The 25,049-nt window shown below is 38.3% G+C and overlaps 1 protein-coding gene across 1 annotated transcript in view; it reads right to left on the minus strand.

The window, feature by feature from the left end:
* Positions 1–25,049, minus strand: part of LOC124794682 (inositol polyphosphate-4-phosphatase type I A-like) — a 272,042-nt gene that overhangs the window by 45,430 nt on the left and 201,563 nt on the right. Inside the window, 4 exon segments of the mRNA XM_047258226.1 lie at positions 127–1,380; positions 2,051–2,164; positions 2,280–2,370; positions 2,455–2,638. Coding sequence (XP_047114182.1) covers positions 127–1,380; positions 2,051–2,164; positions 2,280–2,370; positions 2,455–2,638 — 1,643 coding nt within the window.

A 25,049-nucleotide genomic window follows, 5' to 3' on the forward strand; every position in this document is an offset into this window, starting at 1 on the left:
ACAGTATTTAAAGGTTGAATATTACTCAACTAAATACTACATATAATGATGTGTTAAAAGTAATCTGAGCACAAAACTCCGAATGACACAAATAAATGTAGAATAATAGAATTAAAATTAACTTACAGACTGTGAAAAACACACATCCCTGCGGTAACGAACGTTACACGCACGTTGTGCAATCCTACTATCTTCTTGCACACGAAAAACACTATGAGTAAGACGAGCAGTCTTTAGAAGTCCATCCATTGCTTGCCTTAGTTTTCTCATACTAGGCCTCAGTTCACATGTCCAGTCTACAATGGAAGCAAAATCCAGACCTTCAGTGAACTTATTTCGAACGGTGGCACCGTTTCTGTTTGTAGCCCCATTGACAGCCTTCTGAACTGTGTCCACAGTTTTGTTTAGAACATCGTCACTGCTCATACTGGCATTAAAGCCTAAAGAGTCTTCTGAGTTTACTTTGTCACTTTCACTTTTTGCTTTGGAAGAAGAACAGATGCTCTCAGTTTGGCTATTACCATCTTTCCCGTTGCTCAGAGGTGTATTGCTTGTTGGCTGGACCGTGACGACAGACTCAGTTTTGGTAGTTTCACTGTCTTTGGCTTCTTTTGTTGAAAGCCCACTTCTGAAGCTCCTAGATCTTCCAACACCACGTTGCGAAGATCTCAGACGTACAGCTGGGCTTCCACAACGGCCACAGAGAAATTTCACTTTACTGACAAGGCACATAACACTGGCTTCAATGTTAAGTTGTGTGAGATCCCATGGCTCAGGTTCATCAGTTGGTTTATAGTAATTTGCAGATGGAGAACTGCACATCACTTGTGTATCCAGGAATCTTCGCCCAATATCTGAATCATACCCATTTGGAAGAATCATTTGTTTAGTTTCGTCTGTGCCTGAAGCTTCATTACTATGAATGTTCTCTTCATTTTCTACACCACTGTCGTCATTTTCTTTCTCCTTCAGTTCATTAGCTTCCCTATCAATGTCCTCTTCTGCATCGGGAAAAATAATGAATTGAGAATCCCTATTGCTCTGTGATGTTCCACCTTCTTTGTCAGCGGAATTTGTAGAGCACATTTTAGCAGAACTATTACTAGTAGGGATATTCCAGAAAGTTCTTGTACACTGTGGAGTATCAGGTGTCACAAGATCATCTATATCCGGTGATTTCAGATCAAAATTTAGTTGTTGAGTAATTCGTCGGTATGGCGATAATGTCTGCTGTTGCTGCTGGTGAAGCTCTAAACTACAGAGACCATCTTCGCCTTCTGCAGATTCATTTACAATAGGCTGGGCCACTTTATGTTCCTCTATAAATGACAGAGCTTCTTCAACCAGACCTGGATCCCACAAGCTCAGGAGAATTCGGGTCTGAAAAAGAATAGTTACGTATTAGAATTGCATATTATAATGAACTGCAAAGTCACTGGACATCTAAATACTTTATAAATTGCTGAAAACAGTGTTGCAGCACTTATATTATCAACAAACACATTATTCACCAATATGTCAACATCTGCAACAATTGTCTTCAGTTATTACTGAAACACACTTAAACTGATTTTAATATGATTAATTAAAATTTGACTTCAAACTGTGAGTGAAATTCTTCGTGTTACTGATAAACAGCTTACAATGATTGCAACATCAACATATTTACTGTAATGCATTTTTCTCTTTATCATGTCAAACTCTGTAATTAAAAAATTAAAATAGTCTGTCAAAAACCGGTAGGACCTTTACAAAAAAAAAAAAAAAGTGTCTACATGTAATATAAAACAGTGAAACGCCATGAAGAACTTGATATAGCTGTTAACACTCAAACACCAGAATGAAGATATAATGCAGTCATACGTACGCAAATTTCATTTGATAACTTCTGAACTACAAAGGCATTTACAAACACATCTTCAAAGTTATTCAAAATCTTACTGCCTCAGTTACAAATGATATCTCATATCAATGCCATATTGTTAAGTAAAATCTATAATTCCAGAGTGGTAGAGGATTATCATCACATGTTCACACAGATGTTTCATACCTTTGTGATCATATCTTCACATATAGGAAGCATACCAGCAGTCTGTTTCTCTTTTGCCAGTTTCATTAAAGCTCGCATCCCATCAACAACCTCTCTTCTCAGTTGCTTAATCGCCTATGTTATGGCAAAGAGTGAAGTTAATTTTAACATGTGAATCTTTTGCATAAACACACAAAATTCAATGTATAAAGTGGTGGAACATGATGCGAAAAGAGAAGAAATACTGTACCTGAATAGCATCATGTGCCATGGAAATTTTAGTGGGGCCTTGTAAATTACTATTCTGTTTTGAAGGTGACTCCTTAAGTTGCTGTAACAACCTAAAGGAGAAAATCACATCAATCTCAATACATTAAATTAACTACACATTAAAAAAAAAATAAAGACATAATTACAATACATACTTAATGAGACCTCCATTTTTTGATTTGTGAGAATGTGCAGTGAAAGCGCCAACTGTGATGATGTCATAGAAACCACTTTTCCGAAGTGTGTCATTCTGTACCCACATGCGTTGCAAGTGTAGATTGACTGGTGCAAATTCCAGGGTCCTATCATTTTTACGTGAACTTGGCTTGAAGAAACTTCCTGTAAAACAAAGAAGAACTGTAGTTGGAAGCTGCCAACAATAACGAAGTAAAGCACTAGCTACATCTGCTTATATGTTCTGCAAAAATCTGGGCAGATTGACTGTTTAGCTTAAATGCCACTATGTGCACTGTAATTAGTCTACTACTCTCTTCGTGGTCCCTACAGGAGTGTGGTTAAAAAGGTGACGTATATTTCAAGATTCTTTACTTAATACTGTTTGCTGAAACTTGGGTGGTATGCTGTTGTGAGGTAGTTTGCAGTGCCGTCCAGTGTCTGCCAATTCAGGTTTGACAGTATTTTGGTGACACTCTCCAGTGAGTCAAACACACCTGTGGCCATTCATAATGCTTTACTTTGAAAATGTTCAAAATTCCCTGTTAGTCTGATATGGTATACGCCTACAACACTTAAACAATATTTAAAGATATGACACAAAAACGTTTTGTAAACAATTTCCTTTGCAGATTAACTGCATTTTCTCAACATTATGGCAATTAACCAAAGTTTGCTACCTGTTTTACCCAAGTCTAAGACTATGTGATCATTTCATTTCAGATCTGTACAAACTGTTACACCCAGATACTTGAAGGATTTGATGGATTCTGACCCTGGCTCACTGATACTGTGATTGTTTCTAGGAAATCTTTGTAGTCATAGGATATTAATTTACTGCAGTTTGTGATGCACATAATTTTACATTTCTGTACATCTGGAGCAACTTGCCAATAATTGCACCATTCTGAAATCTTCTCAAAAGCAACCAGGATGCCCATGCAGATTTTTTTCTGGTGTTACTTCACTATAGATAACTGCACTTCATCTGTGAAAAATCTAGGGTTACTGTTAATGTCACATACCAGGTTATGAGTATTAGGTGCACCCAGAAAATAGTTCTGTGTGAATTTCTTTTTGTTCAGCTCATGCACAATAGTTGCTCTGAGTCAAGGAGAAGAAGATGCCACCACTTAAGTTCCCTTTTTGTTGTTTATTCTGCTTGTTTACAATGAAACAACTGATTGGAAATCCCGGTGCTTGTGAGATCAGATCTGCAATCTGTTTTGTGAATAAAAAGAACACTAAACCAGCCGACATTCACCAAAAGATTTGTAAGATTTATGAAGAAAATACAATGAGTGACTGATTCACTGGTTAAGGAGATGGGTCTGACACCTCAATGAAGGATGTGATCAAATGAAGAATTGGTTTGTATAGCTGAAGAACTCATAAAGGAAAACTGTTAATTTACAATACTGGATCTTTCTACGTACTTTCTACAAATTTTAAGATCACCTCTTCATGAAATAGTTATGGCAGTGCAGATCCTCTAAGCAAGACACTAACTGCAGATGTGACTTGGGTCACTTATGAAACCCCTTCAATTGAAGTTACTAGCAATGAAATGGATGATGAATGGTTTGTGGGGTGCTCAACTGTGCGGTTATTAGCACCAGTACAAATTCCCAATCTTTACACAGTCCAGTCTCAACACTTTCACGAATGATGATGAAATCATGAGGTCAACACAAACACCCAGTACCCGGGTGGAGAAAACCCCCAACCTGGCCACGAATCGAACCTGGGACACCGTGATCCAGAGACAGCAACGCTAGCCACTAGACCACAAGCTGCAGACCCAATAGAATGGAGGCATGCTGCATCATTAGTAAAAGCTAAAGCCAAGCAAATTGTGACACCTCAAAAATTTGTGTGTACAATCTTTTGAGATAAAAATGGCATTCTACAATACCTGACATCACACTGTGAACAAAGCACAACAACTCTTAAAGGAGTTTGGCTAGAGCCAGTTTGACCACCCTCCTTACAGCCCTGATCGTACCCTACTTCCACCTCTTTTAGCAACTGAAACCATTCCCTGGCGACAGTGACATGCTCAAAGAACTTTTACTCACATAGTTGAGAACACACATAACACTGTATGAGGAAGGTGCATAAATACTTGTGGCACACTATTGCAAGTGCCTTGATGAAGAATTAAGTCAAGCATAATGCAGCTCCTTGTGATCAACTTGGTTGCTGCTTCTTTCTCAGAAACATTAGTTCAGAATCCTTAACACTGAATGTAATTTTGCCAATATATTGCAGTGACTACTATTCTTGCAAAGAGAATCAAAGTTTTTGGCCAAGATTTACTGATATATAACATGAATTTTTTTCCAAGATGCAGAATAAATGTTTCTGTGAAACAAAAGACAAGAGTTTTTACATATGTTGCTCACTTTATGAAAGAGTTGCTATGGTCTGATGATAATATTAAGTTTGGGTGCAGCAAAACATCATAACACTTCTATCATTGCATTTTGGACGGTAAAATAATGGAATTCTTTATATCCCTTGATTTCTGGATCAGTTTGAGTGCTGCTGTTTTTTGTTTGTATATCACATATCCTGTTGACAGGTAACTGTTGTGTCATGAAATGTAACATGTTCTATGTTGTTGTTGTTGTTGTTGTTGTTGTGGTCTTCAGTCCTGAGACTGGTTTGATGCAGCTCTCCATGCTACTCTATCCTGTGCAAGCTTCTTCATCTCCCAGTACCTACTGCAACCTACATCCTTCTGAATCTGCTTAGTGTATTCATCTCTTGGTCTCCCTCTACGATTTTTACCCTCCACGCTGCCCCCCAATACTAAATTGGTGATCCCTTGGTGCCTCAAAACATGTCCTACCAACCGATCCCTTCTTCTAGTCAAGTTGTGCCACAAACTTCTCTTCTCCCCAATCCTATTCTATACCTCCTCATTAGTTACGTGATTTACCCACCTTATCTTCAGCATTCTTCTGTAGCACCACATTTCGAAAGCTTCTATTCTCTTCTTGTCCAAACTAGTTATCGTCCATGTTTCACTTCCATACATGGCTACACTCCATACAAATACTTTCAGAAACGACTTCCTGACACTTAAATCTATACTCTATGTTAACAAATTTCTCTTCTTCAGAAACGATTTCCTTGTCATTGCCAGTCTACATTTCATATCCTCTCTACTTCGACCATCATCAGTTATTTTACTCCCTAAATAGCAAAACTCCTTTACTACTTTAAGTGTCTCATTTCCTAATCTAATTCCCTCAGCATCACCCGATTTAATTTAACTACATTCCATAATCCTCGTTTTGCTTTTGTTGATGTTCATCTTATATCCTCCTTTCAAGACACTGTCCATTCTGTTCAACTGTTCTTCCAAGTTCTTTGCTGTCTCTGACAGAATTACAATGTCATCGGCGAACCTCAAAGTTTTTATTTCTTCTCCATGAATTTTAATACCTACTCTGAAATTTTCTTTTGCTTCCTTTACTGCTTGCTCAATATACAGATTGAATAACATCGGGGAGAGGCTACAACCCTGTCTCACTCCCTTCCCAACCACTGTTTCCCTTTCATGCCCCTCGACTCTTATAACTGCCATCTGGTTTCTGTACAAATTGTAAATAGCCTTTCGCTGCCTGTATTTTACCCCTGCCACCTTCAGAATTTGAAAGAGAGTATTCCAGTTAACATTGTCAAAAGCTTTCTCTAAGTCTACAAATGCTAGAGACGTAGGTTTGCCTTTTCTTAATCTTTCTTCTAAGATAAGTCGTAAGGTTAGTATTGCCTCACGTGTTCCAACATTTCTACGGAATCCAAACTGATCTTCCCCGAGGTCCAGTTTTTCCATTCGTCTGTAAAGAATTCGCGTTAGTATTTTGCAGCTGTGACTTATTAAACAGATAGTTCGGTAATTTTCACATCTGTCAACGCCTGCTTTCTTTGAGATTGGAATTATTATATTCTTCTTGAAGTCTGAGGGTATTTTGCCTGTCTCATACATCTTGCTCACCAGATGGTAGAGTTTTGTCATGACTGGCTCTCCCAAGGCCACCAGTAGTTCTAATGGAATGTTGTCTCCTCCCGGGGCCTTGTTTCGACTCAGGTCTTTCAGTGCTCTGTCAAACTCTTCACGCAGTATCATATCTCCCATTTCATCTTCATCTACATCCTCTTCCATTTCCATAATATTGTCCTCAAGTACATCGCCCTTGTATAAACCCTCTATATACTCCTTCCACCTTTCTGCCTTCCCTTCTTTGCTTAGAACTGGGTTGTCATCTGAGCTCTTGATATTCATACAAGTGGTTCTCTTCTCTCCAAAGGTCTCTTTAATTTTCCTGTAGGCAGTATCTATCTTACCCCTAGTGAGACAAGCCTCTACATCCTTACATTTGTCCTCTAGCCATCCCTGCTTAGCCATTTTGCACTTCCTGTCGATCTCATTTTTGAGACGTTTGTATTCCTTTTTGCCTGCTTCATTCACTGCATTTTTATATTTTCTCCTTTCATCAATTAAATTCAATATTTCTTCTGTTACCCAAGGATTTCTATTAGCCCTCGTCTTTTTACCTACTTGATCGTCTGCTGCCTTCACTACTTCATCCCTCAGAGCTACCCATTCTTCTTCTACTGTATTTCTTTCCCCCCTTTCCTGTCAATTGTTCCCTTATGCTCTCCATGAAACTCTACAACCTCTGGTTCTTTCAGTTTATCCAGGTCCCATCTCCTTAAATTCCCACCTTTTTTCAGTTTCTTCAGTTTCAATCTGCAGTTCATAACCAATAGACTGTGGTCAGAATCCACATCTGCCCCTGGAAATGTCTTACAATTTAAAACCTGGTTCCTAAATCTCTGTCTTACCATTATATAATCTATCTGATACCTTTTAGTATCTCCAGGATTCTTCTAGGTATACAACCTTCTTTTATGATTCTTGAACCAAGTGTTAGCTATGATTAAGTTATGCTCTGTGCAAAATTCTGCAAGGCGGCTTCCTCTTTCATTTCTTCCCCCCAATCCATATTCACCTACTATGTTTCCTTCTCTCCCTTTTCCTACCGACGAATTCCAGTCACCCATGACTATTAAATTTTCGTCTCCCTTCACTACCTGAATAATTTCTTTTATCTCATCATACATTTCATCAATTTCCTCATCATCTGCAGACTGTTTTATCAATGTGGCAACAGTACCGTCTATGTATAATAATAATAATAATAGTAGTAGTAGTAGTAATAGTAGTAGTAGTAGTAATACTCTGAGTAATTTTTGTGGCTTTATCTCTAACCATGTGCACTACATTGTTTACAGATTTAAAAACAGTTTTGGATATTATTCTTAAATATAATGAAATGGCAAGAAAGATCTGTCGATGAGGTTCCCACTTTGCATTAACAGTATTAACAGAAATTTCTTATTTTTTCCACTATCACCACTAAAGCTGCTGGTAATATCCAAGAATGTTCCACACATTGTTACACTCATTTCTGAACTATGTTAACTGTAACTGGTGGCAACAACAACTTCTCATTGGCGGATAAAAGAGTAACAACTTAGTTGTAGACTTGTAACATGGGGAATCTACTTCCAAAGCAAATAGAGCAAATTACTAAGAAGCCGAAGTGGAAGTTACTTCAGATGTAATGACCACTGACAGCTATAAATGGAGTTTCAAATGAAACACTCAAATTTCATTTTGTTTTTATGAAGCACACAATAAACAAATTGTCAGTTTATTCAGAGATGCATAGTGCAACACAATGAGTCTGTAACAACTGACAGCAAAAAAGAAATAATCACTTTGTGTGAAAAGAAGGTTAGATGTCAAAGTTGCAACAGAATAAGCACTAACTTATTGGCGAATGATAGGGCAGTGCACAGCGGTTGTGCTTTGTGGTAGGACTGCCACTATAGTACATTCAGTCAATCTGGGCCTAAATTCACAGCAACACTTTTGTTACATAAATTCTGTCCCTAATGAAACATGAAAATAAATAAAATGCTGCAATTTTAGCACAATATTGGGGCTAAACTGTCAAGCAGCTTCTCCTTTGCTTGGTAGTTGTGTGATAGAGTTGGTAGGTGGCATTAGTGTTCGTTGAGGTTCAGAAGGTGACCAACAGGTGCCAGAGTAATGCTACAATGCAGAGAAGGCAGTTGCATCCACAAGAAGAAGGCCGTCCTGCCGTCAACATGCACCATGACTGAGCAGCGATCTGTGATGCATTTTTTGTGTAGTGAAGGTGTCAAACCAATCAAAATTCATCGCAGAATGACAGTGTGGTACAGTGATTAATGTTTGTCATTTCAGCAAGCATACAAGTGAGGTAGGGAGTTTAAAAGCGGTCTCATGTCTGTGGAGGATGCCCCAAGACCAGGACAGGCTCACAGCATAGTGTCGGACGTGAACATTGCATTAGTGGAGAAGCTTGTAGAGAAGAACAAAGACATAACTCTGAACAAAATGGGCACAAATGTGAAGATTAGTATTGGTTCAGCATAGAATATTGTTCGCAAGGTACTGCAATTCAATAAGGTGTCTGCGAGACGGGTGCCACGACACTTGACTGCTGAATTGGAAGAACATCGCATCAACGCCTGTGAAGAACTTGTGCATTATTTTCACATTGAAGATGATGCATTTCCGGGAAAAAGTGTTACAGGCAATGAGACTTGGGTCCACTATCACCAACTAGAAACTAAAATGTCAAGCAAAGAAAGGCACCACAACTCATTGATGAAATCAAAAAAATATCACACTCAACCATCTGCTGGAGAAGTCATGCTCATTCTCTGCTGGCATGCAAATGAAGTAATTTAGGAGTGTTGCATTGACGTTTCTTATTCAGAGATGCTGAAAAATCAACTTTCCCCTGCAACCAGGAGAAAACAATGAGGAATTCTGACTTCAAGAGTATTGCTACAGCATGAAAACACCAACCCCACATAGCCAGTAAGACAGTTGAGATACATGCCTTTAATGTCAGGGAGACTCGTCAAAAAGTGACATGTAAGTTGCTTGTTCATTGTTACAATTAAAAATATTTAGCATTTTTAAGGTTTTCATTTGAATCACCCTCGTGCATTAACATTTGCCTGGAGGAATTTATGAAAATCATTGTGTCTACATCAATATCTACATGACTACTTTCCAATTCATATTTATATGCCTGGCAGAGGGCTCATCGAACTACCTTCAGATTACTACTCCATTGTTCCACTCCCAAACAGCGTGCAGGGAAAATGAACACTTAAATTTTTCGTTGCAAGTTCCGATTTCTCTTATTTTTGCCTGACGATCATTTTTCCCTATGTAAGTGCATGTCAACAAAACATTTTCTAATTTGGAACATTGAAGATCAAAATTTTGTGAAAAGATCTCACCATAATCAAAAATATCTTTGGTTTAATGACTGCCATGGCAGCTCATGTGTCTTACCCGTGATACTCTGTTACCTATTTCACAATAATACAAAACGAGCTGTCTTTCTTTCAACTTTTTCAATATACACATAAACTTAAATGGTTTAACAAGTATTCAAGTCCAACTCCTCACATCATAACAGCTACTGTTTTTCTCATGGCACTTAGCACATCTCAAAAAATCATTAGGCCTATGAATGTTTATTGCACCAAATAAGTGAAACGACTGTACTGGTAAACATGATGTTTATCAAAGCTGTGAGGATGGGTTGTGAGTAGTGCTTGGGTAGCTCGGTCAGTAGAGTACTTGCCCATGGAAGGCAAAGGTCCTGAGTTTGAGTCTCGGTCCGGTACACAGTTTTAATCTGCCAGGAAGCTCCATGATGTTTACTGTCTGTAATGCACCATTCAGTGCATGGTAAAAGAGTAATGTATACCATTGTTTGGTACTAATTTTGTTAATATACCTCCAAATATGGTCAGGTATAAATGATTGTGTGACAGTCCACCCTCTCCATGTGGTTCTCACCTGAAGGAAAAGAAGTTAAGGTTCCCATTATTCACCTGAAATTATTTAGTGAAAGCATGGAAAACCTGAATCGAGATAAGCAGATAGTTCAAATCCTGTAGAACAGTAAATAAACAATCATTTAGAATACTTCAGTAAGTAATACTTCACTGTATGAAAATTTCAGTTATGTATAATAAAGAAGAGTACGAAATGGCGTCACATCATAATGTACATGATGGGACTTTACCTATGAATCATAAGATGGCTGAATATAAATTAGGGCAGAATTACACTTTAGCAGCTAGTTCCGGTCTGCTTCAAAAAGTATGAGAAATAGAGAACATGTCATTAACAGTAACTATACATAGTGCAAGTGGCTTAGAGAATCCGTTGAGCGAATCTACCCCAATTTGAAATGTGGAGCAGGATACAATTCTGGTACAAATTACAAGTGAACCGAAGCTGACAGTGGAGGTGGTAAAATAACATAATTCGAATCCATGTGCAGTATTTTTCATAAATTATCATATTTCATGAGAGAAATTTCTTATACCCAATAATATGCTTTTATCGTGTGAAGCCATGACTCTTAGGAAGTGACATTATGCAACACATTTAAATGATACACGGTATGCAACAATTGTTAGTAGTTTTAAATTGTTTATTAATTGTCATTTTATAAAAGAAAGATACTATCTCAGGCTTAATAGTTTACAGTCAATAGTGTACAACAGATGCAGTTATAACGGGGATCCGTTTTGGGTTTTCCTTTCAGCAAACAAGCCGTCCTTGCATGGCCAAGCCATGTACAAAGTGAAGGAAAAGAAAGTTGCTGACAGATGGGTACAAAATGTGGGTGCAAATTAATTTTCCATATTTTCAGTGATGTTGAAAATCATGAATCAGTGCATATATTGCTAATATTCTGAAGTGGCAGTAGCAGATGTTGGGAAAAGTCATCTCCATAATTGAAGAATGCAAGAGTTTCTGAACTAATATTAATGGCAACATTGGATGCAGCTACAGAGGGTAAAATGACGGCAAACCAAAATTTAAACAAGTTCTCAAAGATTACCTGACAGAGAAATCTTATTATACTGTGGATGAATATCTGAAAGAAAATGTATACCATCAATAAACTTATTGTGTCTAGAAGTAGTTCAATTGATTTTATTATGCATTTGGGCATTAGCACCCTTTTTGTAAATACAGATTGGCTGTACGTGTATTTACTCTTGTAGGCCTAATATCTGATTTAACTTTGTGCTCTTATCTTTAACCTTTATTTGAAACTCCTTTTTCTGTTAAATGGTTGTTATGTTATCTCGCTGGCATTGTATCTATTACTGTATTTATAGTATGTCTTACTTAAACTATGTACAATTTGCCATTGAATTGCCCTTGTATTTATTGTAAGTTTAAATTGAAACCTGTACAATTTCTCACGTTCCATATCCTTGTGATTGATTCACTAACTGGATCTACGGAACAAGAAATAAATAAATAAACAAACAATGGCTTCTTGCAATAATGGGTACCCATTCTGAGACGTGAAAATATCATTCATCTGCCACCTCATCTCAACAGCAACAACTCACTGTCTACAAATTCAATAAGCAAGGAATATCTTCCATTTCTTCACACTATCAGAAGTGCAAAGAGCTCATTCAGTGTCGTCAAATACATGATCCAGAATTGAACACTAGAGTAATCCAAACTAATGGTTTCAAATATATTTCTTAAACAAGTTCCTGCTTCCACTATTCTACTAACTACAAGTAATGATCTGACTGTATAAATGTGCTTTTAAGAAGTTTACAATCATGACAAATTCTTCTCATCATAAACATCCTAAGAATATGACACTGAACTGTCCCTAAGAGCTAGAGAACAACGAACAAATTCATTGGTTGCCTTTCTTGTTTAAATTTGCTGAGGATGTGTTTCAGTTACAGTAAATTTTCCTGGCGGACAGTTTTGAAGAGTTTATTTACATGATAACTTTTTTGGCCACTGAACATTAGAAACTTTGCATTGGTTGCCAGTGTGCTACAATTAAATTTAAGTCAGCTTATCCATCTTGTGTCTCAGTCTGTAGAAAGTTAACATAAAAGTATGCAAACATTTCACTAAAAGTAAAGTTATTTTCTTTAAGACAAAGAATTAAAAAAAAGTTCAAGTTCAAAATGTAATTACATTCACATTTTATTCAAAAACTTTGAATACCATTTGATCCATCAGAGCTGGCAACCAATCTTCACAGTTATAGTTGGATTTTCAGTGGCTTTAGTGACCATCTATATCTACATCTACATCCATACTCCGCAAGCCACCTGACGGTGTGTGGCGGAGGGTACTTTGACCATAACTCTTGCTGAGTCTCACAGAGGACATCTGTTGTTGCAGAAGCTGATTGGAACCACAAAGCAATGAAGAAGTGCATCAGGTAGGCAGTGACTTATTTCATGTAATCATTAAAGCTTTGTTGTATCATAGACTGAACTGTCCAATCAGCTCTGCATTTTGGTGAAGAGGATTGATAGTATCCAAATTAAGAAAATACATTAGGAACACTGTTCAAAAGTTGAACAAATGCTTTTTAGTGGAAAACGTGAGAAAGATTCTGTTTTGCTAAGTGTAGAAATACGTATAGGCTCAACTGGGCAAATAAAGGTGGAAGATATAGGCCAGGCAGCTATTTTTTTGTGGCATTTGAATGACCAGTCATAGTGAAGAAAGATAGACGGATGCATCGACCAAGTTGGCCATGGCAGTAGAGTCTGTCAATTTCCTCGAAGGCAGGGATGAATTTTTCACTTATTACAATCCTATCAATGAATGTGGAAATAAGTGCACAGGTGTGTAAGCTATAATATTTCATAGTTAGAATCAGCAACCGTACAAGGAAAATTCCCTCTTCCATGAATGCAAAATTTTAACCTTTCACACATTAGTTCACAAAGTGATTTGTAGGAAAAAAATTGGAAATTTATGGTAAGGTCTTATGGGACCAAACTGCTGAGGTCATTGGTCCCTAAGCTTACACACTACTTAATCTAACTTGAATTAACATACACTAAGGACAACATACACACATCCATGCCCGAGGGAGAACTCGAATCTCCGACAGGGGGAGCCGCGTGGACTGGATTTGTAAGTACAGATAGGCCTAAAGAAATGATGAATAGTTCAATCACAAGCCACACTTAATACTTAAGAATGCACAGAAGAGGTAGAAGAGATTCCCATACATTCAGAAAACTTAGACAGCTCTAAAAAGATAGACATCCTGTGCTAATGTGAGAACTGTATAACCACATGGTTAGAAAAATTAAATATAAAATAGCACACTCTAGCATCTTAATCATGTAGAATTAATACGGAAAAGGAGGACATAACAAAAGTTCAAAAATTTTGAGATAAGTAGATTTTGTAATGAGCAGCACATAGAAGTGTGTGTGTGTGTGTGTGTGAATTAATAACGAAAAATAGTTAACTTTTAATTGTAAGTGTAAATAGATCTCCACTGGGAAATTTCATAATGTTTATGAAGAATAATAAGGAGGCTCCAGTGTGCTATAAAGTTATAATTCAAGCTGACAAAAGACCACTTGGAGAACACGAACATCGATATGATGCTCCTCAGATAGATGAAGTCACCATCATAGTTGTGGACAATGAAAACACATGCCGTTACATAATTGTACAACAAAGAAGAGAAGGGCTACAACACATTAAAGAGACACACTGTTCATATGATGCCCTCCAATATCCATTAATATTTGTGCACAGAGAGGTCAGATATCATTTTAATGCGAAACAAATCCAACCCAAAACAGGCACATGAACAAACAAAAAAGTCACTTCCAAGTAGTTCTATGCTTACCACTTAATGATTAGAGACAATGAAACATACAATCACATTCTCAACACTCACCGTTTATTCCAACAATTCCTGGTAGATATGTATGCAAAAACAGAAGTGGAATGGGTGCCTTACATAAGACTGAATCAGAAAAAACTACACACGGAAGACTACATCCACCTTAGGGACACAATCATAAATGACGGAACCACAGACGACATTGAAACACTGGTAACCTTACTGTCAACACACATAGAAAGTCCGAGACACATGTACGAATACACTGAAGATGCCATAACCTACGTAAGCACATATGGATGACCTGGCCTCTTCATAACGTTTACATGCAACTCATCATGGCCAGAAATTGAAGAACTACAAAGTTACAGACAAGCCTCCACGCATCGACACAGCATAACAGCCCAAGTTTTCCGACAAAAATAAATGACATTTATTGAAGTCATCACAAAATACTGCTCTTTGACACAATTCGATGCTGGATGTACACAATCAAATGGCAAAAATGAGAACTGCCTCACTCACAAAATTTCCTACAGCTACACGACAGAATTCATCCCACGGATATCAACAAAATCATCCAAGCTGAATTTCCCAATCCACAATAAGACCGAAACTGTAAGATGTAGTAGTGAAAAAACATGATTCATTGACAATGCAGGTCATTAAACTCCAATTCACTATGAATGAGTGACAGAAACTGTACAAAAAATACCCAACACCATGCTCAGATGATACACAAATTGTAGTTGATGGCTATCCCAATTACAGGAGGCAATCACCCAAAAACGGTGGCTTCGCATCAAAAATACGAATACAAGACAGTGCCAAATTGGAAATAGATAATCAGTGGGTAATACCATATAACACACTACTTTCCAAAATGTTCCAAGCACACATGAATGCAGAATACTGTAATTCAGCGAAATCCATCAAATATGTCTGTAACCATGTGGAGAAAGGCAGTGACACGGCAATATTTCAAATAGCCACAGACAGCGAATAACAAAACACAAATGACGATATCCTCATGTACCAAATGGGAAGAAACCTCAATGGTAATGAAGCTGCAAAGTGAATTTTTGGTTTTCCTGAACTCAAATGCGAACCAACTGTGCAACATCTAGCAGTACATCTGGAGAATGGATAGGGAGTTCACTTCACAAAAAACACCACCAGAAAAATTGAAAGTGAACCACCTAACAACACAACATTAACAGCTTTCTACAAACTGTGCCAAAAGGATCCACTTGTGAAAATATTAGTGTATGTCGATGTCTCGACATATTATACGTGGAACACAACAAGAAAAATCTTTCAATGACAAAAACAAGGAATTCTAATAAAAGATCACCAAGGAATCATGGAAATTGGTGCACAAGGCTGAGTATACTCTGCACATCCAAACAATGCCAAATGTTTCTCTCCCCAGATGTTGCTACATGAAATATGAGGACCAACAAGTTTCACAGATCTCAAGACTATTGACTGTTACCTATGTCAGACAAACAGAGAAGCATGCCAATGCTTAGGACTACTGGAAAATGACAACCACTGGGAATTAACACTACAAGAAGCCTCATTCACAGCCTCAGCTGGGAACAAATGAGAGACTTATTCACCATAATTCTAACAACAATTAACCCATTGAATCTGAAACAGCTATGCAACTCCTTCAAAGAGAGGATGAGTGATGACATACTGTAAATCCAACAAGCTGATCCTCAACTGACCATCAAATTCAACAATGAAATCTTCAATGAAACACTGATTGGTCTAGAAGATAAATGTTTAGCGATCAACAACCATACCTTTGTACAACTTGGGATTCAAGAACCTTGAAAAGATGCTACCAGTGTGATAAACTGGTAAATTACAAAGGAGAAAAGCTACATCAATGAACTACTTCAATACACTGCTGCTCACAATAAAACCATTCCTCAATGACAATCAAAAGGAAATTCACAACATTATCATGGACCAGATCGACAACAACAATGGTGGGATTACTTACTTGGATGCACCAGCTGGTACTGGGAAAATGGTTCTCATATATCTATTGCTTGCAGAAATACATGCTAAACTACACATCGCACTTACACCAGCATCATCCGGCATTGCAGCCACACTTATGGAACGATGGCAAACTGCTCATTCTGCCCTACAAAAATCACATCTCTGCTCACACATACAAATGCTGCGACTAACAAAATATATGAAAGTTGAACTATCGAAAGATGGAATAACAGTACATTTTGCTCAACAACTTTTACAAATACATGAAGGTACATATCCTACTGACCAGAATGACCAACCTCTTTAAATTCAACAGTGATTTCTACAACATAGCCACTGCTGAAAATGAATTCATCAACCAAATACATCAAACATTGTTCACAATCACACCAATCTGGACTGGCTATTTGAAAGGAAACTTTGGTAACTAAAAATAATAATGCCAATGATATCACCGGCGAAGAGAGAATATAGAAGTCGATTGACATTATGGTAAATGTTGAAGAATTTCTAAACTTTTTGCATGTACCAGGAATGCCCTTACACTGCCTTCAACTTAAAATTGGATCTTCAATAATACTATTCAAAAATGTCAACTCACCAAAACTATGTGATGGAACAAGGATGATCGACAAACAGCTATCGAATAACATCATCGAGGCCGAACTTATGACTGGAAAGTACAAAGGACATACTCCATATATCCTAAGAATACCACTGATCTCTACTGAATTGTCATTCCAGTTTAGAAGACTGCAATTTCCAAACATATTAGCCTACAGTTTTACCATTAACATAGCGCAAGGACAAACTTTAAAATATTGTGGCACCATCCTCTAAGACTGCCGCTCCTCACACGGTCAACTATATGTACCTTGCTCTAAGTAGGAAATTGGACAAATTTGTACAATATACCCCAGATAACAAAATGAACAATGTTATTTATGAACAAGTGTTGTAAATAGTTAGAATATGTTTTCAATAATTTTTTTTTTTTTTTTTTCGTTTTATAAAATTTCAACTCTCATATAATTTCAAAGGAGCACCCTGAGCAAAGCCGGGTACCCCAGCTAGTGCTTTATAAATATTTAATCCACACTTCAAGAAGTTATTACGTGCTGCATATTTGAACCAAAATAATTTTTAAATATTACTTATTATCTACAATATAAAAGTATATTTTTCTTGGTAACATAAACTAACAAGCTATTGTCATGGAAATACACAAGAATACTAATATGCCACTATACATTATCAAATGACTTGTGGCAACAAACAAGAATTGTAAATAATATTTAAAATATAAGACCACAATTTTACATTTTTCTCAAGAAGATTTTATTCATACATTACACGTGACAAGGAAATACAAAAGATTTACATGCATTAAAAGTTCTTCGGACACGAGCTGAATGTGGAGTAAGCTTAGTTCAAAGAAGAAACGGAACAGTACACAGTAGTGTAACTAAGACTGGCAGCCTGCAACCCACAATACACAATTTTCACATGGCACAGTCAGGCAACACACAACAGCTAAATTATGAGCAATGAGCCAACAAACAGCAATGGGAACCAGGGGCGAGTCAGCAACACAGACGACATGCAGCAGCTTCCACCAGGGGTGCGAGGCATCAGCAGTGGACAGTACACAGCTGCCGATTATGATGTATCAATTCAGAGTTCATCATCATCATCATCATCATCATCATCGTCATCATCACCATCGTCATCACCACCATCATCATCAACATCTTCTGAGTATTCTACATCTGGTACTGCTTCCCACTTTCTGTTTTCCACTTCTTCCAATCCTGACACTCTCCTTCTTGTAGTCCTCTGGCACCCAATGTGTCCCTGACCTCTCAACTCCAGCTCCTCTTGGTTGCCCAAGCTTTCTTCTTTCTGCTGAGGTCCAGTGCTACACTCTCTCTGGCCATCGGCTACCATCATCCTTTCCAGATGTCCATACCATTTTAAATGTTTCTGTTGTGTCCTTGCCAATGGACACAACTGAAGCTGGCACACTGAGACAGTTTCTGACTGGCACCCTGGATGGCACTTTGAAGGTCCCCGCCAACCGTAAGTGTGGCGCAATCCGCAATCTACGCACCGCTGCCAGTGAGATAGACTTCTGTGCTGTGATAAGCGGCGGCCACTGACAGCAATGGGCTTCATGCTCTTGACAGGTCACTACTTAGTTGTATCTGCCCGAAGGACATCCAGTGAGTTGCTGTTGAACTTACGTTAAATATCGCAGTGCAATGAGGTGTATATTTGTATGTCACTAATTTGTTTGCACTTTGCCCCCATGAACCATGGACCTTGCCGTTGGTGGGGAGGCTTGCGTGCCTCAGCGATACAGATGGCTGTACCGTAGGTGCAACCACAACGGAAGGGTATCTGTTGAGAGGCCAGACAAACGTGTGGTTCCTGAAGAGGGGCAGCAGCCTTTTCAGTAGTTGCAGGGGCAACAGTCTGGATGATTGACTGATCTGGCCTTGCACCACTAACCAAAACGGCCTTGATGTGTGGGTACTGCGAACGGCTGAAAGCAAGGGGAAACTACAGCCGTAATTTTTAACGAGGGCATGCAGCTTTACTGTATGGTTAAATGATGATGGCATCCTCTTGGGTAAAATATTCTGGAGGTAAAATAGTCCCCCATTCGGATCTCAGGGCGGGGACTACTCAAGAGGATGTCGTTATCAGGAGAAAGAAAACTGGCGTTCTACAGATCGGAGCGTGGAATGTCAGATCCCTTAATCGGGCAGGTAGGTTAGAAAATTTAAAAAGGGAAATGGATAGGTTGGAGTTAGATATAGTGGTAATTAGTGAAGTTCAGTGGCAGGAGGAACAAGACTTTTGGTCAGGTGAATACAGGGTTATAAATACAAAATCAAATAGTGGTAATGTAGGAGTAGGTTTAATAATGAATAAAAAAATAGGAGTGCGGGTAAGCTACTACCAACAGCATAGTGAACGCATTATTGTGGCCAAGATAGACACGTAGCCCATGCCTACTACAGTAGTACAAGTTTATATGCCAACTAGCTCTGCAGATGATGAAGAAATTGATGAAATGTATGATGAGATAAAAGAAATTATTCAGGTAGTGACGGGAGACGAAAATTTAATAGTCATGGGGGACTGGAATTCGAGAGTAAGAAAAGGGAGAGAAGGAAACACAGTGGGTGAATATGGATTCGGGGAGAGAAATGAAAGAGGAAGCCGTCTCGTAGAATTTTGCACAGACCATAACTTAATCATAGCTAACACTTGGTTCAAGAATCATAAAAGAAGGTTGTATACATGGAAGAATCCTGGAGATACTAGAAGGTATCAGATAGATTATATAATGGTAAGACAGAGATTTAGGAACCAGAGTCTAAATTGTAAGACATTTCCAGGGGCAGATGTGGACTCTGACCACAGCCTATTGGTTATGAACTGTAGATTAAAACTGAAGAAACTGCAAAAAGGTGGGAATTTAAGAAGATGGGACCTGGATAAACTGAAAGAACCAGAGGTTGCACAGAGTTTCAGGGAGAGCATAAGGGAACAATTGACAGGAATGGGGGAAAGAAATAAAGTAGAAGAAGAATGGGTAGCTTTGAGGGATGAAGTAGTGAAGGCCGCAGAGGATCAAGTAGGTAAAAAGACGAGGGCTAGTAGAAATCCTTGGGTAACAGAAGAGATACTGAATTTAATTGATGAAAGGAGAAAATACAAAAATGCAGTAATCGAAGCAGGCAAAAAGGAATACAAACGTCTCAGAAATGAGATCGACAGGAAGTGCAAAATGGCTAAGCAGGGATGGCTAGAGGACAAATGTAAGGATGTAGAGGCTTATCTCACGAGGGGTAAGATAGATACTGCGCACAGGGAAATTAAAGAGACCTTTGGAGAAAAGAGAACCACTTGCATGAATATCAAGAGCTCAGATGGAAACCCAGTTCTAAGCAAAGAAGGGAAAGCAGAAAGGTGGAAGGAGAATATAGAAGGTCTATACAGGGGCGATGTTCTTGAGGACAATATCATGGAAATGGAAGAGGATGTAGATGAAGATGAAATGGGAGATATGATACTGCGTGAAGAGTTTGAAAGAGCACTGAAAGATCTAAGTTGACACAAGGCCCCGGGAATAGACAACATTCCATTAGAACTACTGACAGCCTTGGGAGAGCCAGTCCTGACAGAACTCTACCGTCTGGTGAGCAGGATGTATGAGACAGGCGAAATACCCTCAGACTTCAAGAAGAATATAATAATTCCAATCCCAAAGAAAGCAGATGTTGACAGATGTGAAAATTACCAAACTATCAGTTTAATAAGTCACAGCTGCAAAATACTAATGCGATTTCTTTACAGATGAATGGACAAACTGGTAGAAGCCGACGTCAGCAAAGATCAGTTTGGATTCCGTAGAAATGTTGGAACACATGAGGCAATACTGACCCTACGACTTATCTTAGAAAATAGATTAAGGAAAGGCAAACCTACATTTCTAGCATTTGTAGACTTAGAGAAAACTTTTGGCAATGTTGACTGGAATAATCTTTTTCAAATTCTGAAGGTGGCAGGGGTAAAATACAGAGAGCGAAAGTCTATTTACAATTTGTACAGAAACCAGATGGCAGTTATAAGAGTCGAGGGCCATGAAAGGGAAGCAGTGATTGGGAAGGGAGTGAGACAGGTTTGTAGCCTTTCCCCGATGTTATTCAATCTGTATATTGAGCAAGCAATAAAGGAAACAAAAGAAAAATTCAGAGTAGGTATTAAAGTCCATGTAGAAGAAATAAAAACGTTGAGGTTCGCCGATGACATTGTAATTCTGTCAGAGACAGCAAAGGACTTGGAAGAACAGTTGAACGGAATGGACAGTGTCTTGAAAGGAGGATATAAGATGAACATCAACAAAAGCAAAACGAGGATAATGGAATGTAGTCGAATTAAGTCGGGTGATGCTGAGGGAATTAGATTACGAAATGAGACACTTAAAGTAGTTTTGCTATTTGGGGAGCAAAATAACTGATGAGGGTCGAAGTAGAGAGGATATAAAATGTAGACTCGCAATGGCAAGGAAAGCGTTTCTGAACAAGAGATATTTGTTAACTTCGAGTACAGATTTAAGTGTCAGGAAATCGTTTCTGAAAGTATTTGAATGGAGCGTAGCCATGTATGGAAGTGAAACATGGACGTTAAATAGTTTGGACAAGAAGAGAGTAGAAGCTTTCAAAATGTGGTTCTACAGAAGAATGCTGAAGCAGGGTGTATACGTGGACAAGGAAAAAAAATTCTCGGATTTTTCCCGGATTTCCCGGTTAAAAATACACTTTTTCCCGGGTGACAGTATATTTTCCCTTATCAATCCTTTGCATGGGGTTTTATACACGGGCGTACAATTTGCTTTAGAAAATGAAACTCAGGGAAAAAGGCACGTTTTGGAAATATCTTTGATGTGCAGCAACATATACGCTGCGTATTTTCGTATTACGAAAGCATACATTGGAATTCCACCAAACACCGCATGTTACTTTCCGAATCATTGAAATCGAGATTTCGATGCGCTTTTGTAAGCCGTTCGTAGCTCATGTCACGTGACCTCACCAGTCAATGACAGCGGATATTCAGAGTATAGGGCACGTGATGTAGTCAGCCAACGGCAACGTCACTGTTAAGTAGCACGAACACACAAACAGGGAAAGTTAATGGTTTAAATTGATATACATAGTGTTGCTACAAGAAAAGCAAAGCTTTCACATATAATATTGGTCCCAAGCTGCAAGAGAAGCTAAGCTTTCACATATATGTTGATCTTTTTTTGCGCGTGTTACACTTTAAGTTATATCACACAAATGTGCCAGTAAAATTTTTAATGATGATATAAATGTCTGATCTTCAGGGTTCTAAATTCTTCTAAATGGCTCGTCATCAAAGAGTTGATTTTTAATTGAGAGTCAAACGCTCTGTGATTTAATAAATTCATGGTACATTCTTGTACATAACTTTTGTAAAAGGATATTTAGTTTGAAAGTAACGCTTTTCAAACCACTATTTGCAATATTTTCCCACAAAATGTTAGAAATAGGTTCGTTTCAGCAGTTGCCAGAGACCGCAGGTAACAGGCGACACTGCGGGCTTGTGCAGCTACCATGACGTAGGAAGCCCGTATGTACGTACTTGTAAGACATTGAAAGACCATACATTATGTCATAAAAGAAACAACACATCAGAGGATACTGCAAGAGCATCGGAACTTCGTGAACCATATTAAAATGTGCACGTTTAAAGTGCATACTTAAAGGGCACATTCGTATGTCCAGATTCCCAACGAAGTAGACCTCGACCTGATATTAAGCTTTTCAGTGTGGTTATTGGGATGCAAATTTTCTTGGAGCACCAGTACTGTATCATATCATGTTTGGTTTTTTATTATGGCATAATGCCATACGTGCTAGAAGATGAAAACGTGCACTTGAAATGCAGCGAACAGTTGAAACTAACCAGTACTGTGGAATTAAACATTTCGTTTCAAATACGTTGACTGCCTCTATGGATAAGATTAACGAAAGTCAAATTTCGTTAGCAAACAGACAAAAATAGCTTCATTGTTCCGCAAGGCTATTAATGCTTGACTGTCAGAAAGGTGGAAATAAAATAAGATCTGAAACTTATGATATATTTCAGCCTTCCATAATTATGTGATGTGTTTTAATTCACTTGATAGCTCCCAGCCACAGATATCCGTTTTGTTTTCATTTGACGTGAGAGTAAACGAAGGAGAAACAGCAAAATCACTAAATGTAAACATGGGTCACGTGGAGACTACCCACTATAACTCAGACTGCTCTGCGCATCAGCCCCAGATCTATGACGTTTGCGAACCGGGTCAATACCAAAAAACATCGAATTTTCAAAATATGTTTATCTTGTAGCGCACATCTTTCTGAAAAGTCTGAAACATAAAACATATATATTCGAGGAAATGTAAGACATATTATTTGGTCTTAAGTATGCCAAAGTGTAGCACCACGCCTCTTCATAAAGCGTTTTTCTACCCCACGTCCAAACTATATTCAGGAGAGTGGAAATTGAAATGTCGTGTGGTGCCTCTCCTGATTCATGCTGAAATCAAAATATGTTCAAAAACCAACAGGGAAGCGTTTCAAAATCATATGAATAATCGATAGGCAAATGTGCGCTGGATGCTAGGTGCTTTGTGAAACAAGTTTTTTTCCTCAAGAACATGAATTCCCGGTAGCATCTAGCTGCTTGCTGTGACTGCTTGCACAGCCAACAGCCACATTCCTGTTGCCAGAAGCGGGAGAATCTACTACTCAAACATGACTCAACTGTGAATGCGCATGAGCCCGCGCGTAACTGCTAAAACAAATCGAATGTAAACAGTTGCGGCTTCACGCTCATTGGAGGCAATTTGTTGTTATCAAGCACTGAATAGTCTTCCTAAAGGCTTTGACACATTTTCAACTGGCAGACGCTTGCATGAGCAATGTGTGTCGTCGTTGTATATGGCGCGTTTCCTTTGCAATTTAAGTTATTTTCGTTTTTTTCTCTCGTTAAAGTATTATTCTGCAGTAGCGGGATGCAGTAATATCCAGTCAAAATTACAAAAATTTAACTGAAAACGAAAACAATGAAAAATTCCCAGAATTCTAAAAATATCCCGGGTTTTTCTCGGTTTTCTCCCGGATGAAAAAATTGCCGGGTTTTTCCCGGATCTCCCGGTTGTCCCGGGTCGTATACACCCTGTGAAGATTAGATGGGTAGATCACATAACTAATGAGGAGATATTGAATAGAATAGGGGAGAAGAGGGGTTTGTGGCACAACCTGACAAGAAGAAGGGACCGGTTGGTAGGCATGTTCTGAGGCATCAAGGGATCACAAATTTAGCATTGGAGGGCAGTGTGGAGGGTAAAAATTGTAGAGATGAATACACTAAGCAGATTCAGAAGGATGTAGGTTGCAGTAAGTACTGGGAGATGAAGAAGCTTGCACAGGATAGAGTAGGATGAAGAGCTGCATCAAACCAGTCTCAGGACTGAAGATAACAACAACAACAACAACAACAACAACAACAACGTCATAGTTTCTCCATCCACCTCGGGGCATCTAAACCTAATATGACAGGTGCAAGCCACTCTACCCAGACAACCTTTACACACCAGTTTCACCTCTATAGTGTCCATCACTGATTTGCCGACACTCATGGCATCTCTTTTGTTGATGTTTGGTACTTGGTCCAGCTTGGAGATGTCACAAATTTGTCTCCTAAAGTTCATCTCTAGTGCAAGCAACTCGTTTCTCTGTCACTTTTTTTATTACAGCTGTTTTTGCCAAAAACAGTCTATCATATTAAAATCCGGTGGGTTCTGATCTATTAGAACAAAATATACTGTGAATTCATTTTTTCAATTTCAATCAATTTTGTCGCTGGATCAAGTGAAATAGTTAAGTGACTATTTAGATAGGAAGTCAACTTGCCAGCAACTGTTCAACTTGGGAAGAAAACTAGTTGAGGGAATACAGCTGATTAACAAAAGATGCAAAACAAAACAAAACTGAACACTTATAGTTAAGTTAGTTTACTATACCAATTTTTTGTGACTTTGCAAATTAATATTCATTAGGAGATTGTCACATGGTTCTCACACAAGGAAGTGAAGCATCTGAATCAATTTTGCAAGGCTTCGCACCAACAAATTGTAGATTTTCTCAAAAGGAAGG

This window comes from Schistocerca piceifrons, chromosome 4, assembly GCF_021461385.2.
Source record: "Schistocerca piceifrons isolate TAMUIC-IGC-003096 chromosome 4, iqSchPice1.1, whole genome shotgun sequence".
NCBI classification, from domain to species: Eukaryota; Metazoa; Arthropoda; class Insecta; order Orthoptera; family Acrididae; genus Schistocerca; species Schistocerca piceifrons.